The sequence below is a fragment of the Martes martes genome (assembly GCF_963455335.1).
Source record: "Martes martes genome assembly, chromosome: 3".
Taxonomy (NCBI): Eukaryota; Metazoa; Chordata; class Mammalia; order Carnivora; family Mustelidae; genus Martes; species Martes martes.
This window is the reverse complement of record NC_137890.1, coordinates 79966982-79987758: the sequence shown is the minus strand read 5'-3', so window position 1 is coordinate 79987758 and position 20777 is coordinate 79966982. Positions and strand designations below refer to the sequence as shown.

General features: G+C 35.8%; 1 protein-coding gene across 2 annotated transcripts in view; it reads right to left on the bottom strand.

Moving 5' to 3' along the window:
• Positions 1 to 20777, bottom strand: part of ZDHHC20 (zDHHC palmitoyltransferase 20) — a 75202-nt gene that overhangs the window by 44703 nt on the left and 9722 nt on the right. For both annotated transcript variants that reach the window (XM_080797886.1, XM_080797887.1), the window contains exons 2-3: positions 4475 to 4501; positions 18 to 121 (exon numbers count right to left, since the gene is read on the bottom strand). In XM_080797886.1, coding sequence (XP_080654012.1) covers positions 18 to 121; positions 4475 to 4501 — 131 coding nt within the window. The remainder of the gene's footprint in view (positions 1 to 17; positions 122 to 4474; positions 4502 to 20777) is intronic.

The following is a 20777-nucleotide window of genomic DNA, read 5'->3' as shown; positions in this document are numbered from 1 at the left end:
ACCAACATTAAATTTACCTCTTTGGAGGGGGAAGCGGGAGATGTGAAAATTGTCATCCAATAGGACCATACAAACATAACAAAGAACAGATGGAAAGCCACAAGGTAAACAACGGCCTTTCCTGGTAAATAAAAACAAATAACATTTCATTGAATCCAGGTGAAAACAGGAAAAAGCATTACATTAAAACACAATATTTAGGGTCAGGAGGCTTAATCCAATAAATACCTTAATTAAAACCTACCAAAGACATCAAATTTATAAACTCCTTTATCTGAATGACCTACCAGTACAGATATGAAGAAACATTCAGTTCCTGTATTTAAGGGTTATCAGCCTGGTTTATAAGTAAAGACTATAATCTGGATTTGGTATTATTGAACTGCTGAAGATTTAAGTTGAAACACCTCCTTCACTCACTAAATTTCAAGCTCTTCCTACCAGTATTTTAAATGACTTAAAAATTATTTAAGTCAGTGCTTGCCTCAGCAGCACATATACTACAACTGGGATGATACAGAGAAGATTAGCATGGCCCCTGTGCAAGGATGACACGCAAATTCACGAGGCTTCCATATTTTTTCCAACACCAAAAAAAATTATTTAAGACAGATTCCATCACCATGAACGTTAAATTCAAGGAACTACAAACTGAAAAGTAATAAAGGAAGTTCCCACCACTGTGAATAATGAGTAATCTAAAAAACTCAGTTCCTGGATTAACCAGAAACATTATGCTAGATTTCATTCTCCTTTCAACATAGGCTAATGAAAAATTTTCAGCCATTTAAAATTTCTACAATAACTGTTTCACAAGTGGATTAGTGTAAACATTATAACATCTTTAACTCCAAATATTAACTCATTACTGATATAACTTAGAGCTTTTTGTTGTGTTCTATAGTTTTTCTTTTTGAAAGAAGCAGGACTGGTTTCTATAGGAAGAAAGACTATCTACCAGGTGCTTAAATTTTTTGTTTGGAATGAGACACCTACAAATCCACTGAAGAAAACAAAGCAGACACAAGCTTCAAAGTTTGAAATTCTACTCATTTTTTAATTCAGATCAAATATTACTTCTTGCATATAACCCTTCTCCATTACTTTTAGAATTCATTACCTCTTTATACTATACTGCCCCCCAATATGCTCAGACTTCAATTAAAGCACTTAATTCGTTTTATTAAAGTTAGTTGCTTAATATTGATGACCTAATACATGCAAAACATTTAAAACAGTGCCTGGCACATAATCAATCCTTAATAAATACTGGCCATTTAAAAAAAGTAATCTCTACACCCAACTGGGGTTCAAACTCACAATGCTGAGATCAAGAGTCACACGCTCTATTGACTGAGCCAGCCAGGCACCTCAATACTGGCTACTATATTATTACAATCCAAGAACCTTTCCTCTCAAAATCTGGTTCTTTTTGCATGTTCCGTATTACCATGTTTCCCAAGTTTAAGGAATCATAAAAGTTTTCACTGGTCCTCAGTGAAATGAGAGACACTAAGAACAAGGTAGTGAAGTTTTTATAAAGCTAAGATGTATTCAATTCAAAGTACTATCCATCCTTTCATCTGAGGTTATTTCTCCTTTCACTTTTGGTTTTAAAAAATGTTCTTTTTAAATAAAATAATGATAAAAAAATCAACAACTTGTTGGACCCAGCCTTTTCTTTTACAATTACAATGGGGCACATATGGTCTAAGAGAACAGAACCACAAGTCCCACAGGAAGCCAGGGCCCAGTAACTCTTCACATCGCACAGCTAATCATCACAAAGCTCCTCAAATTCTAGTTCCTCACTCATTATTTTCACTGCCAGTGTAACAGCTCATAAACCGTTGCTTAACTCATTTGATCACTGCAAAGGCAACTGGTCTTCTTCCCTCCAGTCCATCTCAATGGCCAGTATAAATGTGTTGTTCATAGTTTCTACTCTACCCTGGCTGTGATATTCCTGGGAAATAACTCCATGTGTATGACTCATGACTGATGAATACATTATAAAACACTGGGACTTCCTGGTACCATATTTGACCACAGCTAATCAAATCACTACTTCCACCTACTGAAGGCCTATTAGAAGGTATATAATGATGTGTACCTTATTTCTAACCCTCACTGTAGTCCTGTAAGGTATTCTTTCAGTTTATAAATGTGAAAACTGAGGTGTAGAGAATTTAATATCCTGCCCAATGTCACTTAGTAAATGATAAAGCCAGGATTCAAACCCGTATCTGCTTGATAAAAATCCAAGGTTCTTTACATTATGTCATACCTAGAAGTATCTTTTGCTCCATTTTACTCATCATCTTAGTCGTCACATCCTATTTCAGAGCCAATATCTGATACCAAGACAAAATCCTTACCAAAACTTCCTTCTATCTTCAAATTTGCTTTCTTTTCATGTCCACTAAAGCTGATTACCATCCTCATTGAAAATTTTGGCTTCTCAAAATCTGCATTCTCTACTGTCTCCATTCCCTCCAGGTTGAACTTCATGGTCTACTTAATGGATTCAATATCATTCCTTCATTTGATCTTCCTTTGGAAAAGTATACTGGAGCTCAGTCTCCTACTGTTATATGAACACTGAGGTCATTTACCGAGTTTGCAATACTATCTTCACCTAGCTCACTTCACTTTTTAAAATTTTTGCCTGGCCCCCATATTCAATCAAGTTTGTCAATCCTCATCTGTAGTCTATTGCATAGCTTCAAGATAAATGGTAACCTTGAGGTACTTTAAACTTCTTAATCATTCAGTTATTTACAACTAAGGTCAACATATTAAACAATATACTTAAAAAATATTTTTAAAGACATTTAAAATATTTTTAGAGTATTTCTGCTCTCCACAGGTCCAAAAACAAAATGGTTGTCTGCTTTAAAAAATTCTTAATCCTCAGTTAAAAAAAACAACTGATAAATCTCTTAGCATCATGCCTGGAATGTAATAAGTACTTAACCAATGTAAAATATCAAATTATAATGTACAGAGTAACAGGAAATACTGCTTTTTCATGAATTTGAAATAATGTTAATAAGAAAACTTCTGATCACATACATATGCTATAAACCACTGGTTAGAAATAATAGATAAAGGCGTGCCTGCCTGGCACAGTCAGCTGGGAGGACGACTCTTGGTTTCAGCATGGGTTGTTATCTCTGAGTCCTGGGATCAAGCCCCATGTCAGGTTCTGTGCTGAGCACGGAATCTACTTGAGGTTCTCCCTCTCCCTCTGCCTCTCCCACTCGTGCGTTTTCTCTCTCTCTAAAATAAGTAAATAAATCTTAAAAAAAGGAAGTAATAAAGTGGATACAGGTAAAAGTGCAGCATAGATTACAAAATAAAAATACTATGAACAAAAAAAAGAAGTGATAAAAGCTTAGTTAACGAAGCAAATTAAATCAAAGCAAAAAAAATCTGAATCTACAAATCAAAAAATCTGATTAAAAAATCACCTGTAAATGAATTTAAAAAAACAAACAAAAAAGCAAACAACCTCGTCAAAAGACTCTCTGAAAGACATGGGGAAAACAGCTCTAAGAAATAATGAGACAAGTTAGATGTTCCTTCATAAGTACTTCAAAAATTCTCTGCTTTCTGTATATGTGTTTTCGCATACAGAAAACAGTTTTGATTTAAAGGGAGAAAATCAATCCTACCAAGACTGAGTCTATATTTATTCCTCCTCAACCCTGGCTAGAATTGAGAAATCAGATTCAAAGGCAACTTGAGATTTACATGCTTAATGCCTAACTATTTCCAATAAGAATAAATATTAATTAATAATTTCTAACTATTCAACTGTTTTAGAAATCCCCTGGATTTTCATATCTCAAATCAAATTTCATTTTTGAAATTTGATCTCAACAGACTTAATACTTTCTTTTAGCTTGGTGAAATTCTGACCAATGAATTTTTCCCTCTAGGCATTATCTCATTACCTAGTCCTTATTAAAAAGTAGAATTCCCTTACAAAATGAACTAGTAATACAATTTACAAATTTACAGTCTGGTTATTTTGTTAAATGTCTGTGAGTAGTAATGTACTATTTTTAACAAATATATAAATAAGAGAACCATCGATAAAATTTAGGCATCATGAAACAAAATCTGCTCCTCAACCTTAGCTAGAACTGGTATTAAAAACCTTTGAATCACTACTATCAAGCATTCTGAAGAATATATAAGGCATACATATGTACATAAATATATTGGAGAAGTTTGGGTGCTAGATGCCTTACAAAATAACAGCTATTTTAATTTATATAAATAACACAAATGAAAATATATTGAATAGGAATAAACACAATACTAGATCTCCTTTTAATTAAACTTGAAAAACATATTTTCTTTATGAAAACAAAAACACATATAGTCATCACTAAATAAAAAGCATGTGGGTCACAATTAGGATATCATAAGTATTCTACTTAAATTGAGACTTAAAGTGTCTTACCATTTTCTCCATTTCCAGAGAGGGTAACTAGAATAGAAGAAAAATAGTGAATAAATAATATACTTTAGAACATTTTGTACATACATTTTATTTCAGATTGACTACTTTCTTAATATCATTTTCACAAAAATAAAATTTAGTTATAAAATGTAAACACTAATGCAAATCCAGGATTGCACTTAAAAAAACCCTAAAAACACTAAAATGCCAAACATAAAATTTTTATCAACACAGCAATCACATTAAAATTTTTTCAGACCCTTGTTAATTTTAAGTCTATCAATATGGTTATAGTTAGGTTTCCTTTAGCTCTTTCCTTATTGCCCTACAGAATGAATAGGACTTTCATCTATGGTGTTCATGTCATCAGTCTGTGATGTACCTCACCAAACTTTGTAAAATCTTATACTCAAGACAACTTGTGTTTTTCTATAGAAAAAAGTACAGAACTTATCCATGTAATTTTTTAGAGTGTTTTTTATTCCTAGCCCAAGACCCTGGGAATTGCTATTTATCCTTTCTCTCCAGATAGTCCTAATGGCCTCTAGGTCCTGTTAATTCTACCTATGCTCTTCAAATCTGTCATCTACTCTCAATTTGTATCACTGCCTTATTTCAGGCTCTCCTCAAACGTAGTAGCTTAAAGAGACTTACTTTTTTTAAAAATTATTTTTATTAACATATAGTGTATTATTTACCCCAGGGGTACAGGTCTGTGAATCATCAGGCTTACACATTTCACAGCACTCACCATAGCACACACCCTCCCCAATGTCCATAACCCAACCACCCTCTCCCTACCCCCCATCCCCAGCAACCCTCAGTTTGTTTTGTGAGATTAAGGGTCTTTAAAGAGACTTTCAACTATAAGCTTAATACACCTCATTATAGCAAATCTGATGGCTAAATACACTTCAACACCTCTCAGTCGCTTACAGAATAAAGTTCAAAATCTTCAGGATAGCAACTATAGTCCCTCTATGACCTACAATCTGTCTACCTCTCCAATTTGTCATTTACCAATACCTGTGATCTAATTATCCTGAACAAATGGCAGTTTCCTTAACGCAACAAACAGTTTCATAGGTGCTATGCCTCCCCTACTCATCCTCCAAGGCCCAGTTTAAATAGTCACCTCTGTAAAACTGTCTTGAGTCCCTCTTTAGGCAAAGTACTCATTTATATCGCCACTGTTCATTCTTCCATCTCTACCATGCCACCTCTTTTTTTGTGTGTGTGTGTGTGTGTGCAATTACTTGGTAATAAGTCTGTCTCACCCTACTGGACTACACAAGTGTGGAATCCTGTCTTAGAATAACAACAACCCAGGCATCAGTGGGTCACTCAGTGGGTTAAGCCTCTGCCTTCAGCTCAGGTCATGATCTCAGGGTCCTGGGATCGAGCCCCGCATCGGGCTCTCTGCTCAGCGGGGAGCCTGCTTCCCCTCTCTCTCTGCCTACTTGTGATCTCTCTGTCAAATAAATAAATAAATAAATATCTTTAAAAAATTTTTCTTAAAAAAAATAATAACAACTCTGACAGTTATTATTAGCTCTATTTGACAGATAAGTAAGCTAAAGCTCAAAATAATTAAATGACTTGCCTAAGGTCACAGAACTAGTACATGCAGTGTAGACAGATATCTGACGTCAAATCTACCTGGACTTGTGTTCTTTCCTATAGTGTCTCTCACCTTATTCATTGTTTTAGTTCTAAAGCCTGGCATACAGTAGCAATGCTTCAGAAATGTTTGTTAATTCGATAACCGTTTTTGACTAAAATCTGTTGATAAAACAGAGGAGTACCCGGACGCTTCCTTAATAAACTAAAATAAATCTACTTCAATCCCCAAACCAGCAAAATTTAATGAGAAACACTCAGAAAGTAGTCCCACTAATGGTTAAGAAATAAAATAAGCAAGTTCATGATTTTTTTTTTTAAAGCATTGTTTTAGAGAGGCATAGGGCTTCTTCTCAATCTATCTCAGGTCAGCTGGCAGAACACAAGTAGTTAGATCCTGAGCTGGTCCCCTCTGACCTCACAAAGCATTTCCCATTTATGCTAATATACACTAAAAGTATAATTTTCAATATTGCCATGCTGTAAAATGATTGGGAAGCACTATACAAGGTACAGAATTCTGAGAAATATATTAGTGGTATAAAAATGGAAAAGAAGCAAATGTATCACTATTTGCAGATTATAAGACTATATGCCTTTATTGTCAAAGAAAACCAACTGAAAAACTATTATAAATAAGAGGTGGTAGTGGTATACTGAAATCAGTAGCTTTCCAGTAAACATGCAATCACTATATAGAAATTATAACTGAAGTTTTATTTATAAAGCCACCTAAAAAGATAAAATTCCAGAGAAAGATTTAAGAATTGAGCAAGATCTACACAAGTGCTCTGCGCAAGGCCTTCACTGATACTACATGGGGAAGGGTGCATTACCATTGCCCAGGGAGAGGGTAATGGAAGTCTACTCACTGCCTAGGCCTTCACCTTCTCTGACACCACCCCAGTAGGAAATTGGGGAGATACAAGAGGTGTGCCTTGTTACAGCTGAACAAGGGGCAAGTCTAAGCTCATACTCAGCCTCTGCTGGAGAAAGTGGGGACAGAGTGCCATTTTCCCAATGTTTTTGGCTGCAGTAGGGCAGTCACTGTCTAGTTTGGTCTTGCTATAGGTTGCTTTTTTCCTGTTTGACTAAAGAAAACCAGCCTTTCTTGGGGCTTTTCATCTGTGCTCTTTGGTGTTTCCAGGTTGCCAGCTTCTCTAGCACACAGGATAGGATAAATGTGGCAAAAAAGAAAACCCAGGGAATTCACCACCATTACCATTTCTCAGGTACCAAGGTCCCTGGATGATCTGCCTTTCTCTCTCCATGTGTCAAAATTGTCTTATGCTTGCTTTATGCATAATATCCAAGGGTTTTAGTTGTACTTAGCAGAAAAAATAGGAAGAGTATGTATTCACTTGTCCTGGAACTGGAAATTCTAATTAACAAATTATTCTTTTACTGCTGAGTAGTATTCTACTGTTGGAGGTACCACAACTTGTTTAGCCATCCACCAATTGATAAGGCATTTGCTTTTGTTTTTTGCCTATTATAAACAGTCCTGCACAAGCCGTTGGGTGGACATATATTTTTATTATTGAGGTAAATATATAGATATAACATTGCTGGATCTATGTTTAACTTAATCAGAAACAGCCAAACTTTTTTCACAAGTTGTATTGTTTTACATTCCCACCAAAAATGTATGAGTTACAGGTTGCTTCACATCCTTATCAACACTTGGAACTGTCGATCTTTAAATTTTTAGCTATTCTAAAAAATATACAGTGATATCTCATTGTGATTTTATGTTTCCTTAATGACCAATGATGTTGAGTATCATTTCACATGCTTATTGGCCATCCCTACACCTCTTCTTTGTGAAGTTGTGTGTTGAAATTGTTGGCTACTTTTTAATCATTATCTCCTTATTATTGAATTGTGGGCTCTTTATATACTCTAGATATGGTCCTTTAACAAATATATTCTGCAACTATTTCCTTCTAGTCCATATTTTGTTTTTTCATTTATTTAGCACTGAGTTTTGAGGAACAGAAAATTTAATTTTAATGAGGTCCAATTTATCAATTTTTTCTTTTATGGTTCACATTTTGTGTCCTTTTTGGGAAATCTTTGCCAACCAAAAGACACAAAGAATTGCTCAGGTTTCCTTTTAGAAGTTTTAGAGGTTTTACATTTAGGTATGTGATCTATTTTAAAAGCTGATTTTTGTAAATACGGTATAAAGGGTTGAGATTAATTTTATTGTATATAGATGGCCAATAGTTCCAATATTGTTACCTGAAACTCCTTTCTCTAATGAATTGCCTTGGGACTTCTGACAAAAATTAATTAAAAATTAAACTAATATGTGCAAGGGTTAATTTCTGAACTCTATTCTGTCCTATTGATGTTTACATCCATTCTTATCCCAATACTACAGGACTTGATTACATGTAGCTCTTAGTAAATCTTGAAATCAGATAGTGTGAGTCCTCCAATTTGCTCTTTTTCAAAGTGTTTTGGCTATTTTAGGTCTTTTATATTTCCATATAAATTCTAAGCTTATCTTACTGATTTCCTTTAAAAAAAAAATGCCTGCTGGGATTTTATCTGGGATTGTGTTGACTCCCTAGATCAATTCGGAAAGAACTGACATCTTTACGACAATCAGTCTTCCATTCCATAAACACAGTGTATCTCGTCATTTTAGATTTTATCTCATCAATACACAAAACTGTGTATGTATTTTGTTAGATTTATCCCTAAAGTAGTTGTTTCTGATGATTATTGTGTTTAAAAAATTTCAGTTTCTAATTCTTATTAGAAATATAACTGAGTTTTATTGATCTTGTATCCTGTGAACCCTGCTAGTAAATTCACTTATTAGTTTTTAGTACTATTTTTGTGTATTCTCTGGAATTTTCTACATAAATGATTTATCTGTTAATTAATAGTTTCAATCCCTTTACTATCTATGTATGTGTATAACACATACTTTTTTTTAAGATAAAACACCTTATGAGTTCATACTATTAATCATCATACTATTAATTCAAATTTAAGTTTGCGAAGTTTTTATCATTAATTTATCATTTAATAGTATGGGTTTTTTTTTTTGTTTTTTTGTTTGTTTGTTTTTCTTACCACTGAGAATTCTGTTCTCAAGGACAGAAAGGATGAAGAATTAGAATATTACATTCATTTTTTTCTTTTTGTTTTTATTGCTTCAATAATGGGTATGTGATAATGTAATTCACTTTCTTTATCCCATATTGCCCACCCAACAGCCTCGATAATGAGACCAATATGATTACTGAAAATATGATTATTTAAATAATTTTTTACATTGTTATCTATTTTGTAAGAGCTATACTATAGCTACTTTGTTAGATCATATATCTATTACCAACTATAGCCTCTCTTCCTTATTACTATTACTCATAGGTCTAAGGTCTACAAGAACATACATATTTAATGTTCATATCAGAGTCAAGTTGATATCTCTGTAGTCACTCTGGTTGTCTAAAACTCATTCCCATTCTCTAGCAAACTGGTTTTGTTGTAGATACTCAAGTTGTTGAATGTTTTTATGCAGTGAGTTGGGGAGACTCAAAATAATGCACCATTACCATCTCCTTCTTAGAATCTCACAGGATAGTTCCTTTTTAAAAAGAACAGGCCAGAAGTCTGTTTCTTTTTGGTGTCCTTGACTTCATCCTCTGACCCCTACCCCAAACTCCTTTTCCTATTATTCCACTTCAAGTCTAAAGGCTTGAATGTAATTAGAGGGTGGGAGGGAGATAATGGATAAGAATACTCAGGTATAAAGTATTCTGGGCACTGTTCAGCATATGAGGAGATACATTATTTAGGTTTGTCACTATCAGTGGCGCTACATTTGGGTCACTTAAGGTGGTGACCACCAGGTCTCTCCTTTGTAAAAGTACATTTTCCACTTTAACAATCATCAAAAAAAAAAAAAATCAAAGTTTTTGTGGGGTAAAATGTCAGCAGTATGTGAATATCTTCTTCCCCCAAAACTTTTCACCCAACGGTTTTAGCATCCACCGATAATCTGCCTGAATCAATTATTTTGCATAATTTGAAAATCACCACGAAAAACCCTCTATTATTTATTTCTACATTTTCAAGCTGGCATTCTTCTGAAAAGAGCTCTCAACTCCTTCCTAAAAAGGCAGCACAAAAACTTAATTATTTCCCTCTAATTACCCATTTTCAGAATGGGATGCTGGTATAACATTCAACTCCACTCTTAGCAAATAAATTTAAATGTTTGTTTTTGAATATCAATAGGGAAACTCAGGATTTTTATTTATCTAATGTGCATTATCAACTACACTCATTCTTTTTTTTAAACAAAGATTTTATTTATTTATTACAGAGAGCGAGCAAGCATGAGGCGGGGAGGGTCAGAGGGAGAAGCAGGCTCCCTGCTGAACAGGGAACCTGAAGTAGGACTCGATCCCAGGACCCTGGGGTCATGACCTGAGTTGAAGGCAGATGCTTAAATGACTGAGCCACCCAGGCACCCTATGCTCATTCTTTCTAATGTCTCATCTTTGGTCATTGCTCTTTCAACTGACTCCTGTATCCTCCTGAACCAACTCCATTAAGTCTTGGAGCATTCCGTGCTGTCTAGTACAAGATATCCCAGGCTCACTTTATATTCTTCCCCACCTCCATACCTGAAATTAGCCATTTCTCCAAGGGGCATTGATTGTTTTTTGTTTTTTAAAAGTAGGCTCTACCTCCAGTGTGGGGCTTGAACTCGTGACTCCAATATCAAGAGTCATGTGTTCTACGGGCTGAGCCAAACAGGTGCCCTGCATCTGTTTCCTCTAAATGATATTTAGAAACCAACCACTGAATACCAGGGGTGCTCATAGCTACTGGAGTTTCACTGCTTTTAAGGCCTTTCGGATGACAGAAGTAGTATTATATACCTATTTATATTCACACTGATACTTCCAATTCAAATAGAACATTATAAACTTTCTCTTTCTTAGGCATTATATTTGTATCTTTTTGCATTTACATACAATGAAAATCTTAGTTCCTAATTTACTTATTTAGTTATCCTAAAGTATACCTAAAATAGTTTAAACACTGTGTATTAGTTTAAGTTTTCTTTGCAGTTTTAAAATTTTGTTTTGTTTTGGCTTTAAACTGTATCCCACTAAGGAGTACAATATTCGAAAGTCACTTGAAATAATTCTTTCTTCTGTGTATAGTACCAACTTCACATAAAATTAAGTTCATTTGTTTCATATTTCCAAATTTTACAATTTGCTTTTCCTGTTTTATGTATTTTCTGAATATATAAAAGGTATAAATGGTTTAGAAGTCAAAACTATATAAAAAGGTACTCGAAAGGCCTAGCTTTCCTTTCTTACCTTCTCACCCCAGGTAATCATTTTTACTAGTTTGCTTTATCCTATTTCTTTCTGCAAAGTAAAGAAATGTATTAAATATTTCTAATTTCTTCCTTTATATACCTATTCCACACCTTGCTTTTCTCACCACACCTTAGACATTACTGCACATTAGTACATAGAGACAATCACTGTGTTTTAAAGCACTGCACAGTACTCCATTGTGTGGGTGTTCCGGTTATATAATCAGGCCTCCATTGATAGACATTTGGGTCATCTCCAATCTCTACTGCTACAAACAATGTGGCAATGAATAACCTTATGCATGTGTTGTTTATTTGTGGAAGTTTATTCTCAGTGTAGATTCCTAATGTGAAATTACTGGACCAAAAGTTAATCTGCCTGGTTTTCCCAAATCCCTGTTATAGAAGTTGTACCATTTTATACTCCTAGAGCAATGCATCAGACTGCCTGTTTCTCCATCGTCTATCCAATAAAGTGCTTCCAAACATTTGTTTGGAATATAATTCCAAATTCAGGGTAATTTTACTTTGCATGTCCTACATGAGAGTAAGCATCTTTTCATGTGTTTTAAGAGACATTCTTTCTTGTTGTTTTTTGAATTGTTTATGTCACTTTTCCATTTTTTCTGTTGGGCTTTCCTCACTCCCTGGTTATAAGATCATCCACCCATGTTTCTTTGTAGTATTTGAATGATTTTATTTTTTACATGCATATGTGGTCCATTTTGAAACTGCAGATTGCAGCATGGGAAAAGTATCAGATAAGCCTGAAAAATCTGGTGGTACCAGAAAGTAAGGAAGGAATAAATGATAGGAACATGTCAAAAAGGATACAGAAACCAAACTGAAGGGGCTCCTACTGGCCAAATCTGGGACAATTTGAGCAATAAATGATAGATCATAATCCATAAAAAATAGAATCCACAACAGAATGCAGATGTAAATGAATGACTGAAGAGGAGGGAAAGCTCTTCCTTACAGTGGAATTCTAACTATAAAATGTAGACAAAATCATAGAATTAGAAAAATTACCATTTGACAACCCACACAATAATAACTGTTTCAAGCAAGAATCCTCAATAGATGCTAAAAAGAGTAAGTTCAAGTAATCAGGAACAGATTTACGGAGTCTCAAAGTATTTCCCCACAAAGACACTTGTCTCAGGTTGGGTTCTCTGGAATCAGATGCTGAGAGAGTTTGGGGTATGAGCTATGTACTAAGGGGAAATCTAACCGCAGTGCAGGCTTATCAAAATCTTGGCCAACCTGCAGAGAGCTCTAAAGCAGCCAGGCCCCTTCTCACTCAGGCACTGAATTCGGGCTGGCACAGGAAGGGTGTGACCTTGGGGGAAAGTTAGTCATGTTGAAAGAGCTAACAGCTAGAAGCTGTCCACTGACCGTACTTGCCACAGCTGAGCAGCAAGTCCTTCCTCGAAGGATCTGTGTGGTACATCTGAGTCTACCAAAATACCTAATAATTACAAAGAAAAAATCATACCTTTGCAGAATGGAGAAACTTGGCGGATACCACCTGAAGTGGTGACTAAAGTTAACAGTCCTAGAAATGGTACATTCAATGATGGAGCATTACTTTTGTGGTATTTTTGCTAAAAATGTGTACTTTGAATGTAATCACAAGGAAACATCAGACAAACCTAATTTGAGTGACATTTTACAGAAGAAGCCTGTACTCTTCAAAATTGTTATGGTCACAAGACAGAAGGCAACAATGAGGAACTCTTTCGGATTAAAGGACACTAAAGAGGCATGATAACTAACTGCAGTGTGTGATCACAGGCTGGACTGTGGAGCAGAAGGGATTAGTGGGGCAACTGGTGAAGTCTGAATAAGGCTTACAGATTAGAGTAGTATTTTACCAATGCTAATTTCTTGATTGTGATAATTGTACTTTGATCATATAAGAAAATGTTCTTTGTTACAGACTGAATGTTTGTGTCCCCTTCCAAAATTCATATGTTAAGTCCTAATGCCCAATGTGATGGTATTGAAGATGGGACCTTTGGGAGGTGATGAGATCATGAAGGTGAAGCCTTCATGAATGGGATTAGTGTCCTTTTAAGAGACCTCAGAGAGATCCCCAGTCCCTTCTGCCACGTGATGATACAGTGAAAAGATGGCCATCTAAGAACTAGGAAGTGGGCCCTCACCAGACAACAAATCTGCTGGTGCCCTAATGTGGGACTTCCCAGATTCCAGGACTGTGAGAAATAAATTTCTGTTGTTTATAAGCTACCTGGTCTGTGGTATTCTTTTACAGAAGCTTGAACTGACAGACATTCTTGTTCTTAGGAAATACCACGGAGGTATTTATTGCACATTATATTGCAATTTATTGTATTGCAATTATATTGCAATTTATTGCACATTATATCTGCAATTTATTCTCAAACTGTTTCAGAGAGAGAATGAATGACAAGGAACGTATACAAATAATATTAGGGAATCAGGGTGAAGGATATATGAAAAGTCTTCATACTATTTTTCAAAAGTCTGAAATTATTTTATTTTATTTTTTAAAGATTTTATTTATCTGACAGATCACACGTAGGCAGAAAAGCAGGCAGAACGAGAGGGAGAAGCAGGCTCCCTGCAGAGAGCACAAGCAGGCAGAGCCAGCAGAGGGAGAGGGAAAAGCAGGCTCCCTGCTGAGCAGAGAGCCTGATGCAGGGCTCCATCCCAGGACCCTGAGATCATGACCTGAGCCAAAGGCGGAGGCTTAACCCACTGAGCCACCCAGGTGCCCCTGAAATTATTTTAAAAGTTTAAAATAAAAGAAAAGAAGAAAAAATAAGATTTTATCAATTTGTAGTTTATTCTTAGAATGTCATATGAGGTATGGACCTGATTTTATCTCTCACCAAATATCTATTCAGTTTTCCCATCTGTTCCTCTATGATTTGAGATGCTACTTTTACCAAGTTTTAAATTTCTATAATTACTAATTCTGGACATTTTGTTCTGTTCCATTGGCCATATGTCTGTCCACACACCATAACATACAACTGTTTTTGTAACAGACTTTATTTTTCAGAGAAGTTTTAGGTTTGGAGCAAAACTGAACAGAAAGTAGAGAGTTCTCATAAGCCCCCAACAGTTTTAATTACACAGGTTTTGTGGTTTAAAATGTGGTAGGGTAACGTTTGCCCCCTTTCTGACTCCTTTTTCAGAGGTTTCCTGATTCTTTCCTGTTTATTTTTCCCTATGACTTTTAGCATCAAATTCTAGTGCCAAAAAAAAGAAAACTTATTGGGAACAGAATTCATTTATACTTTATACTTGGGGAGAAGAGAAGTCTTTGTAATGTTGAGTTATTCTATCCATGAATATGAAATATGCAAGGTCTTTCCACTTGTTCAAGTCTACATTTGTGTTTTTCAAGACTGTTTTCCTCTTACAGATCTAGCATATTTCTTAAGTTTATTCTTAAGTATTTTTATCTTTTTGATGTTACTGGAAACAGAGACTTTTCTTCTACCATGTTTTCAAACATTTTATTATGTATATATAGAAAGTACTGGTTTTTGTTTGCTAATTTTGTATCCTGGTTTTTGTCTGTTAACTTTACTCAATCCTTTTTGTTTAGGTATTCTGTTTATTATTGATCCTCTTGGCTTTCAAGATATACTATCACATAATCTATACACAGAAATGGCTTTCCTCCTCCCTTTCCTTCCTAGGCTTCTAATTATTTTCTCTTGATTGAATATGGTAATTGATTTTGTTAATGCAGTACAAATGTTACACAGCAATGGCCATGGTAATAAGCATCTTTTGTTTTTTGTGTGTGTGCAATTTTGTTCAAAAACCACTTATTCCTACTTTATTAAGACTCTTTTAAAATTAGGAATAGATGTTGGGATTTTTCAAGTACCTTTTTGTCATCTATAGAAATAATGATTTTTCTTCCATCTATAGAAATAATGATGAATTTAATAACAAAAGGTAAGTAGAAGAAATCAGCTATTACCCCTCATATCTACTGGTAACATCATTTATTTCAGAGGCACAAGTCCCTTCAGAACTGATCTGCTCCCCATTCCTCCCCAACACCATTATTGGGAGCTTTGTTCTCAAAGATCAACAACTGTCTAAATCTAAAAGGATTTAAATAGGTATTTCATGAAAAAAAAAAAAAAAAAAAAGAATAACATGGCAAAAAAAAAAGTTTAGAAAAGTACTAGGTTAAGCAGATTTAGATATTTAGTTACAGCAGCGCTTCTTAAAACTTGTAATATGCGTTAAATACTTAGGAATACACTTAACTAAAGACTTGTACTCTGAAAACTATTAAACACTGAAGAAAGAAATGGAAGATGACACAAAGAGAAATGGAAAGACGTTCCATGCTCATGGGTAAAAAGAACAAATATTGTTCTTTTGAACACTCCTGGGTGGCTCAGTCATTAAATGTCTGCCTTCAGCTCAGGTCATGATCCCAGGTCCTGGGATTGAACCCCGCATCGGACTCCCTGCTCCCTATCGGGCTCCCTGCTCATCGGGAAGCCTGCTTCTCCCTCTCCCACTCCCCCTGCTTGTGTTCCCTCTCTCGCTGTGTCTCCCTCTGTCAAAAAATAAATAAAAAATCTTTAAAAAAATGTCTATATTACAGAAAGCAATCTACACATTTAATGCAACCCCTATCAAAATATCAAGGGCATTTTTCACAGAGCTAGAACAAACAATCCTAAAATTTGCATGGAAGGAACTACAAAAGATCCCAAACAGCCAAAATAATCTTGAAAAAGAAAAACAAAACTGGAGGTATCACAATTCCAGACTGCAAGTTATATTACAAAGCTGTAGTGATCAAAACAGTATAGTACTGGCCTAAAAACAGACACATCGATCAATGGAAAAAAATAGAGTCTAGAAATAAACTCATTATTATATGGCCAATTAATCTTTAACAAAGCAGAGAAGAATATCCAATGGGAAATAGTCCATCCAGCAAATGGTATTGGAAAAACTGGACGGCCACATGCAAAAGAATGAAGCTGGACCACTTTATTTCATCATAAACACAAATAAACTTGAACTGAATTAAAAACCTAAATGCTGAGACCTGAAACCGTAAAAATCCTAGAAGAGAGCACAGGCAGTAAACCTCTTTGACATTGGCCATAGCAACTTCTTACTAGATAGGTCTCCTGAGGTAAGGGAAACAAAAGCAAAAATAAACTATTAACTAATAGGACTTCATCAAAATAAAAAGCTTCTGCACAGCAAAGGAAACAACCAACAAAACTAAAAGACAACCTACTGAATGGGAGATGTTTGTGCATGACATATCCAATAACAAGTTAGTATCCAAAATATATAAAGAACTTCTATAACTCGACACCAAAAAAACACAAAGTGCAATTAAAAATGGGAAGAAGACATGAACAGACCAACACACAAAAATATGCTTAACATTATTCATCATCAGGGAAATGCAAATCAAAACCACAATGAGAGGGGCGCCTGGGTGGCTCAGTGGGTTAAAGCCTCTGCCTTCGGTTCGGGTCATGATCTCAGGGTCCTGGGATGGAGCCCCGCATTGGGCTCTCTGCTCGGCGGGGAGCCTGCTTCCTCTCTCTCTCTCTGCCTGCCTCTCTGCCTACTTGTGATCTCTGTCTGTCAAATAAATAAAAAATTTTTTAAAAATCTTAAAAAAAAACCAAACCCACAATGAGATATCACCTTGCATCTCCAGAGTGGCTAAAACTAAAAACTCAAGAAACAACAAGTGTTGGTGAGGATGCAAACTGGTGCAGCCCCCAGGAAAGACAGTATGGAGGTTCCTCAAAAAATTAAAAATAGAACTACTCTATGATCTAGGAATCACACTGCTGGGTATTTACTTAAAGAACATGAGAACACTGATTTGAAGGGATATATGCACTCTTGTTTATTGTAGCATTATTTACAATAGCCAAAGTATAGAAGCAGCCCAAGTGTCAACAGATGAATGGATAAAGAAGATATGATATATATTTACAACAGAATAGTATTCAAGCATAAAGAAGAATGAAATCTCGCCATTTGCAACAACAAGAATGGATCTACAAATTATAGTGCTAAGTGAAATAAGCCAGCCAGAGAAAGACAAATACCATATGGTTTTACTCGTATGTGGAATTTAAGAAACAAAACAAATGAACAAAGCGGGGCAGGGAGACAAACGGAAAAACTGGCTCTTAACTACAGAGAACAAACTGATAGCTACCAGAGGTGAGGTGGGTGGGGGGGATGGGTGAAATCAGCAAAGGGGATTACACTTATCTTGATGATGTAATACATGGAACTGTTGAATCACTATATTGTACACCTGAAACTAATATAACACTATATGTTAATTCACTGGAATTTAAAAATAAAATGTATTATGCAAATGAACACTATAATATTAAAAATAGGGACTACTATATGAAGTCTAAATGCATTTGACCACGCACATTTATACATCTTTGTATTCCTAGTGTCAAATACAGCACCCAGAACACCGTAAGCACAAAGCAGGGTAGGGAGAAAAGTGAAAGAGGAAGTACTTATTTTATTTACATGGCATAGTTGGAAAAGCCTCTCTGACAGTTGAGTATTTTAAAAGAAATCTAGGTGGAGAGAACTAGCCATGTGGAATCTGAGAGGTAACCATCCCTAGCAGAAAGAGAAGGAAGTACAGAGGTCCTTGAGTGGGACCATGCATGGCCTGATAGAGGAAAAGCAAGGTGGCCTGTTGGCTGAAGCACAATTGGCAAAGGAAGAGATGAATCAAAATTAGTGGCAGATCAGAGCATTTAGGGCTTTAAAGGCTGCAGAAAGAACTATGGATTTCATTATGAGCAAAGAGGAAAGCCACTGGAGGGTGCTGTAGAGAGGAGTAATAATCTTGTCTTGGATTTTAAGAGATTCTTGCTGCATTTTCAGGAGGGACACGATATACTGTTAGGAAGCTACTGCATATGTGCACATGGTATTTGTCATAGCCATGACCCCCACTTCTCCTTTTTAAATACTTGTAAAAAGTATACGAGTTATCCACAGAAAAATAAGAATCACACAAGAAGAAGAAAAAAAAAACAGTATAAATTCACACTAGTGATGTATCCAATCAACATATGCAATAACATTTTGGTGTTATTATTTCCATCAGGTGCTGGTGATATCCTTTTCATGTAATTTAAACAATAATGTTTCAAAAGCTTCCCTGAAGACTTCACAGTCAATAAGCTCACATTTATTTTTACATGTTGTTCAATTAGTATGTTAATAAAAATTACTCCTCCTATGATTCCAATTGGGTGGGCCTAAATCCACATTAATAAGTATAATGAAGCATGGGAAAGACTGAGAAGACACAGAAAACAGAAATGTTTTAAAAACAATTTTAGGGCTGCCTGGGTGGCTCAGTTGGTTAGGCATCTGCCTTCAGTCGGGTCATAGTCTCAGGGTCCTGGGTTCAAGCCCCATATGGGGCTCCCTGCACAGCGGGGAGTCTGCTTTTCCCTCTCCCTCTGCCCAACCCGGCTTCCCCACATCCCCACTCACACTCTCTCTCACAAACAAATAAAATCTTTTAAAAAATAAAAAACAAAAATAAAAACAATTTTAAACAATCTTTAGCATCAAGGAATATGGATCTCTATTTTAGAGAAATCTATTCTCCATAAAACTATAATCACCATTATTTGTGACCTACTATTTCAGTTAAGTGTAGGTGCCCATCTGCTTAAGATGATGTGCTGCATATTTCAGCAATACATAAATCTGTGTAGCTTATATGCTTATAAGAATAGTGTCAGGTGTTAATCTTCTTAAAGTCCCACATCATGTGAAGCCCTCCCTCCCTCAAACAACATACTCTCCCACACACATAATCTGAACACAACCAGCAGCTCATGCAAAATAGGCACATGCTTTTGCAATATGATCTCCAAATACAGCCAATTAAGAATATACTTAAAAAAAAAAAAAGACTGCATGAGAATATGCTTTCACTCACTAAAGATGGGGAGGGGAGGTTTAAAAACAAACTAGGAATTAAAAATAAAGAAACAAACAAAGAAAACTCCTACCAAAAAAAGGACAAAAAAAAAAAGAAGGCAAGAAAAAATATGCTAGTGGCCATTTAAATCTTATTCCCATCTCCAGTAATATTTGAAAGCCTACTCTGCTAAAAACTTTATTTTGTAAGACAGGTATTATTTCATTTTATAGCATGGGAACAAGTTCAGAGAGGTTAAATAATTTATGAAGATCATTCAATAAGTATTAAAATATAGCCAAGAGGCCATTGTGACAACTGTAGAAACAAAGAAAGACTGGAGAGGAAATTATGTCAGAGAAGTAATGAGGGGTGGAGGCCATGGTAAGCACTTTAGGTGTTCCACTGAACAAGACAGGAAGCCAGCCAAGGTTTTCAGAAGAGGAATGACCAATCTGGTACTGATTTTAAAGGGAACTATTCTGGCTGTTCTATGGAGAATGGAAAGGTACAGGGTGAGGATGGGGGTGGAGTGGAGAAGGAGAAACAAAATATAAGACTATAGTACTACAATGATATAATGTGATAACCACCCACAACTCAGTGACTTTAAACAACCACCAAGTATTATTTCCTGTAATTGTCTGGGTCAGCAGTTCAGGCTATGATAAGCTGGACTGTTTTTCTACTAGCTGTAGTCAACTGGCAGCACAACTAGGGCAGGAGACTCTAAGATGGCTTCATTCACATATAAGGGGCTTTGGCACTTAGCTCGTCTTAGCTGGGCGTCTCTCTCCATATGTCTATCTGGACTCCCTTACACAGCAACCGGTTTCAAAAGAGTTAAGACCAAAGCTCCATGCTATATCTTAAGGCCTAGGCTCCAGATCTCACCCATCACTTCTACCACATTCTATTGATCAAAGCAAGTACAAGACCAACCCAGATTCACCGGGCGGGCAAAAAGACTTCCCGTCTTGATCGCAGGAAGTACAAACTATTGTGGTCATGTTTCTCAGTCTGTGCCACAAGACAGAGATTATAGTGGCTTGAATGAATATAGTTGCTGTGGTGGTGGTGAGAAGCTGGATTTAATGCCAGGATTTCTTGATTAATTGGTAATGCGAAGATTTTCAACCAAGAAACTAGGAGGATGAAACTCATTTACTGAGCTGGAGTAGGAGGTAGTGGGGGGGGGGCAAAGAGAAAAATAATTCAGGAGTTTTTGTTTTGGACATGGTAAGTCTGAGATGCCTATTAGAAATCCAAGTAGAGATATCAAATAGAGGCTTAATCTGGAGTTTAGCATGCTATATCTTCACCACAAACTAGAA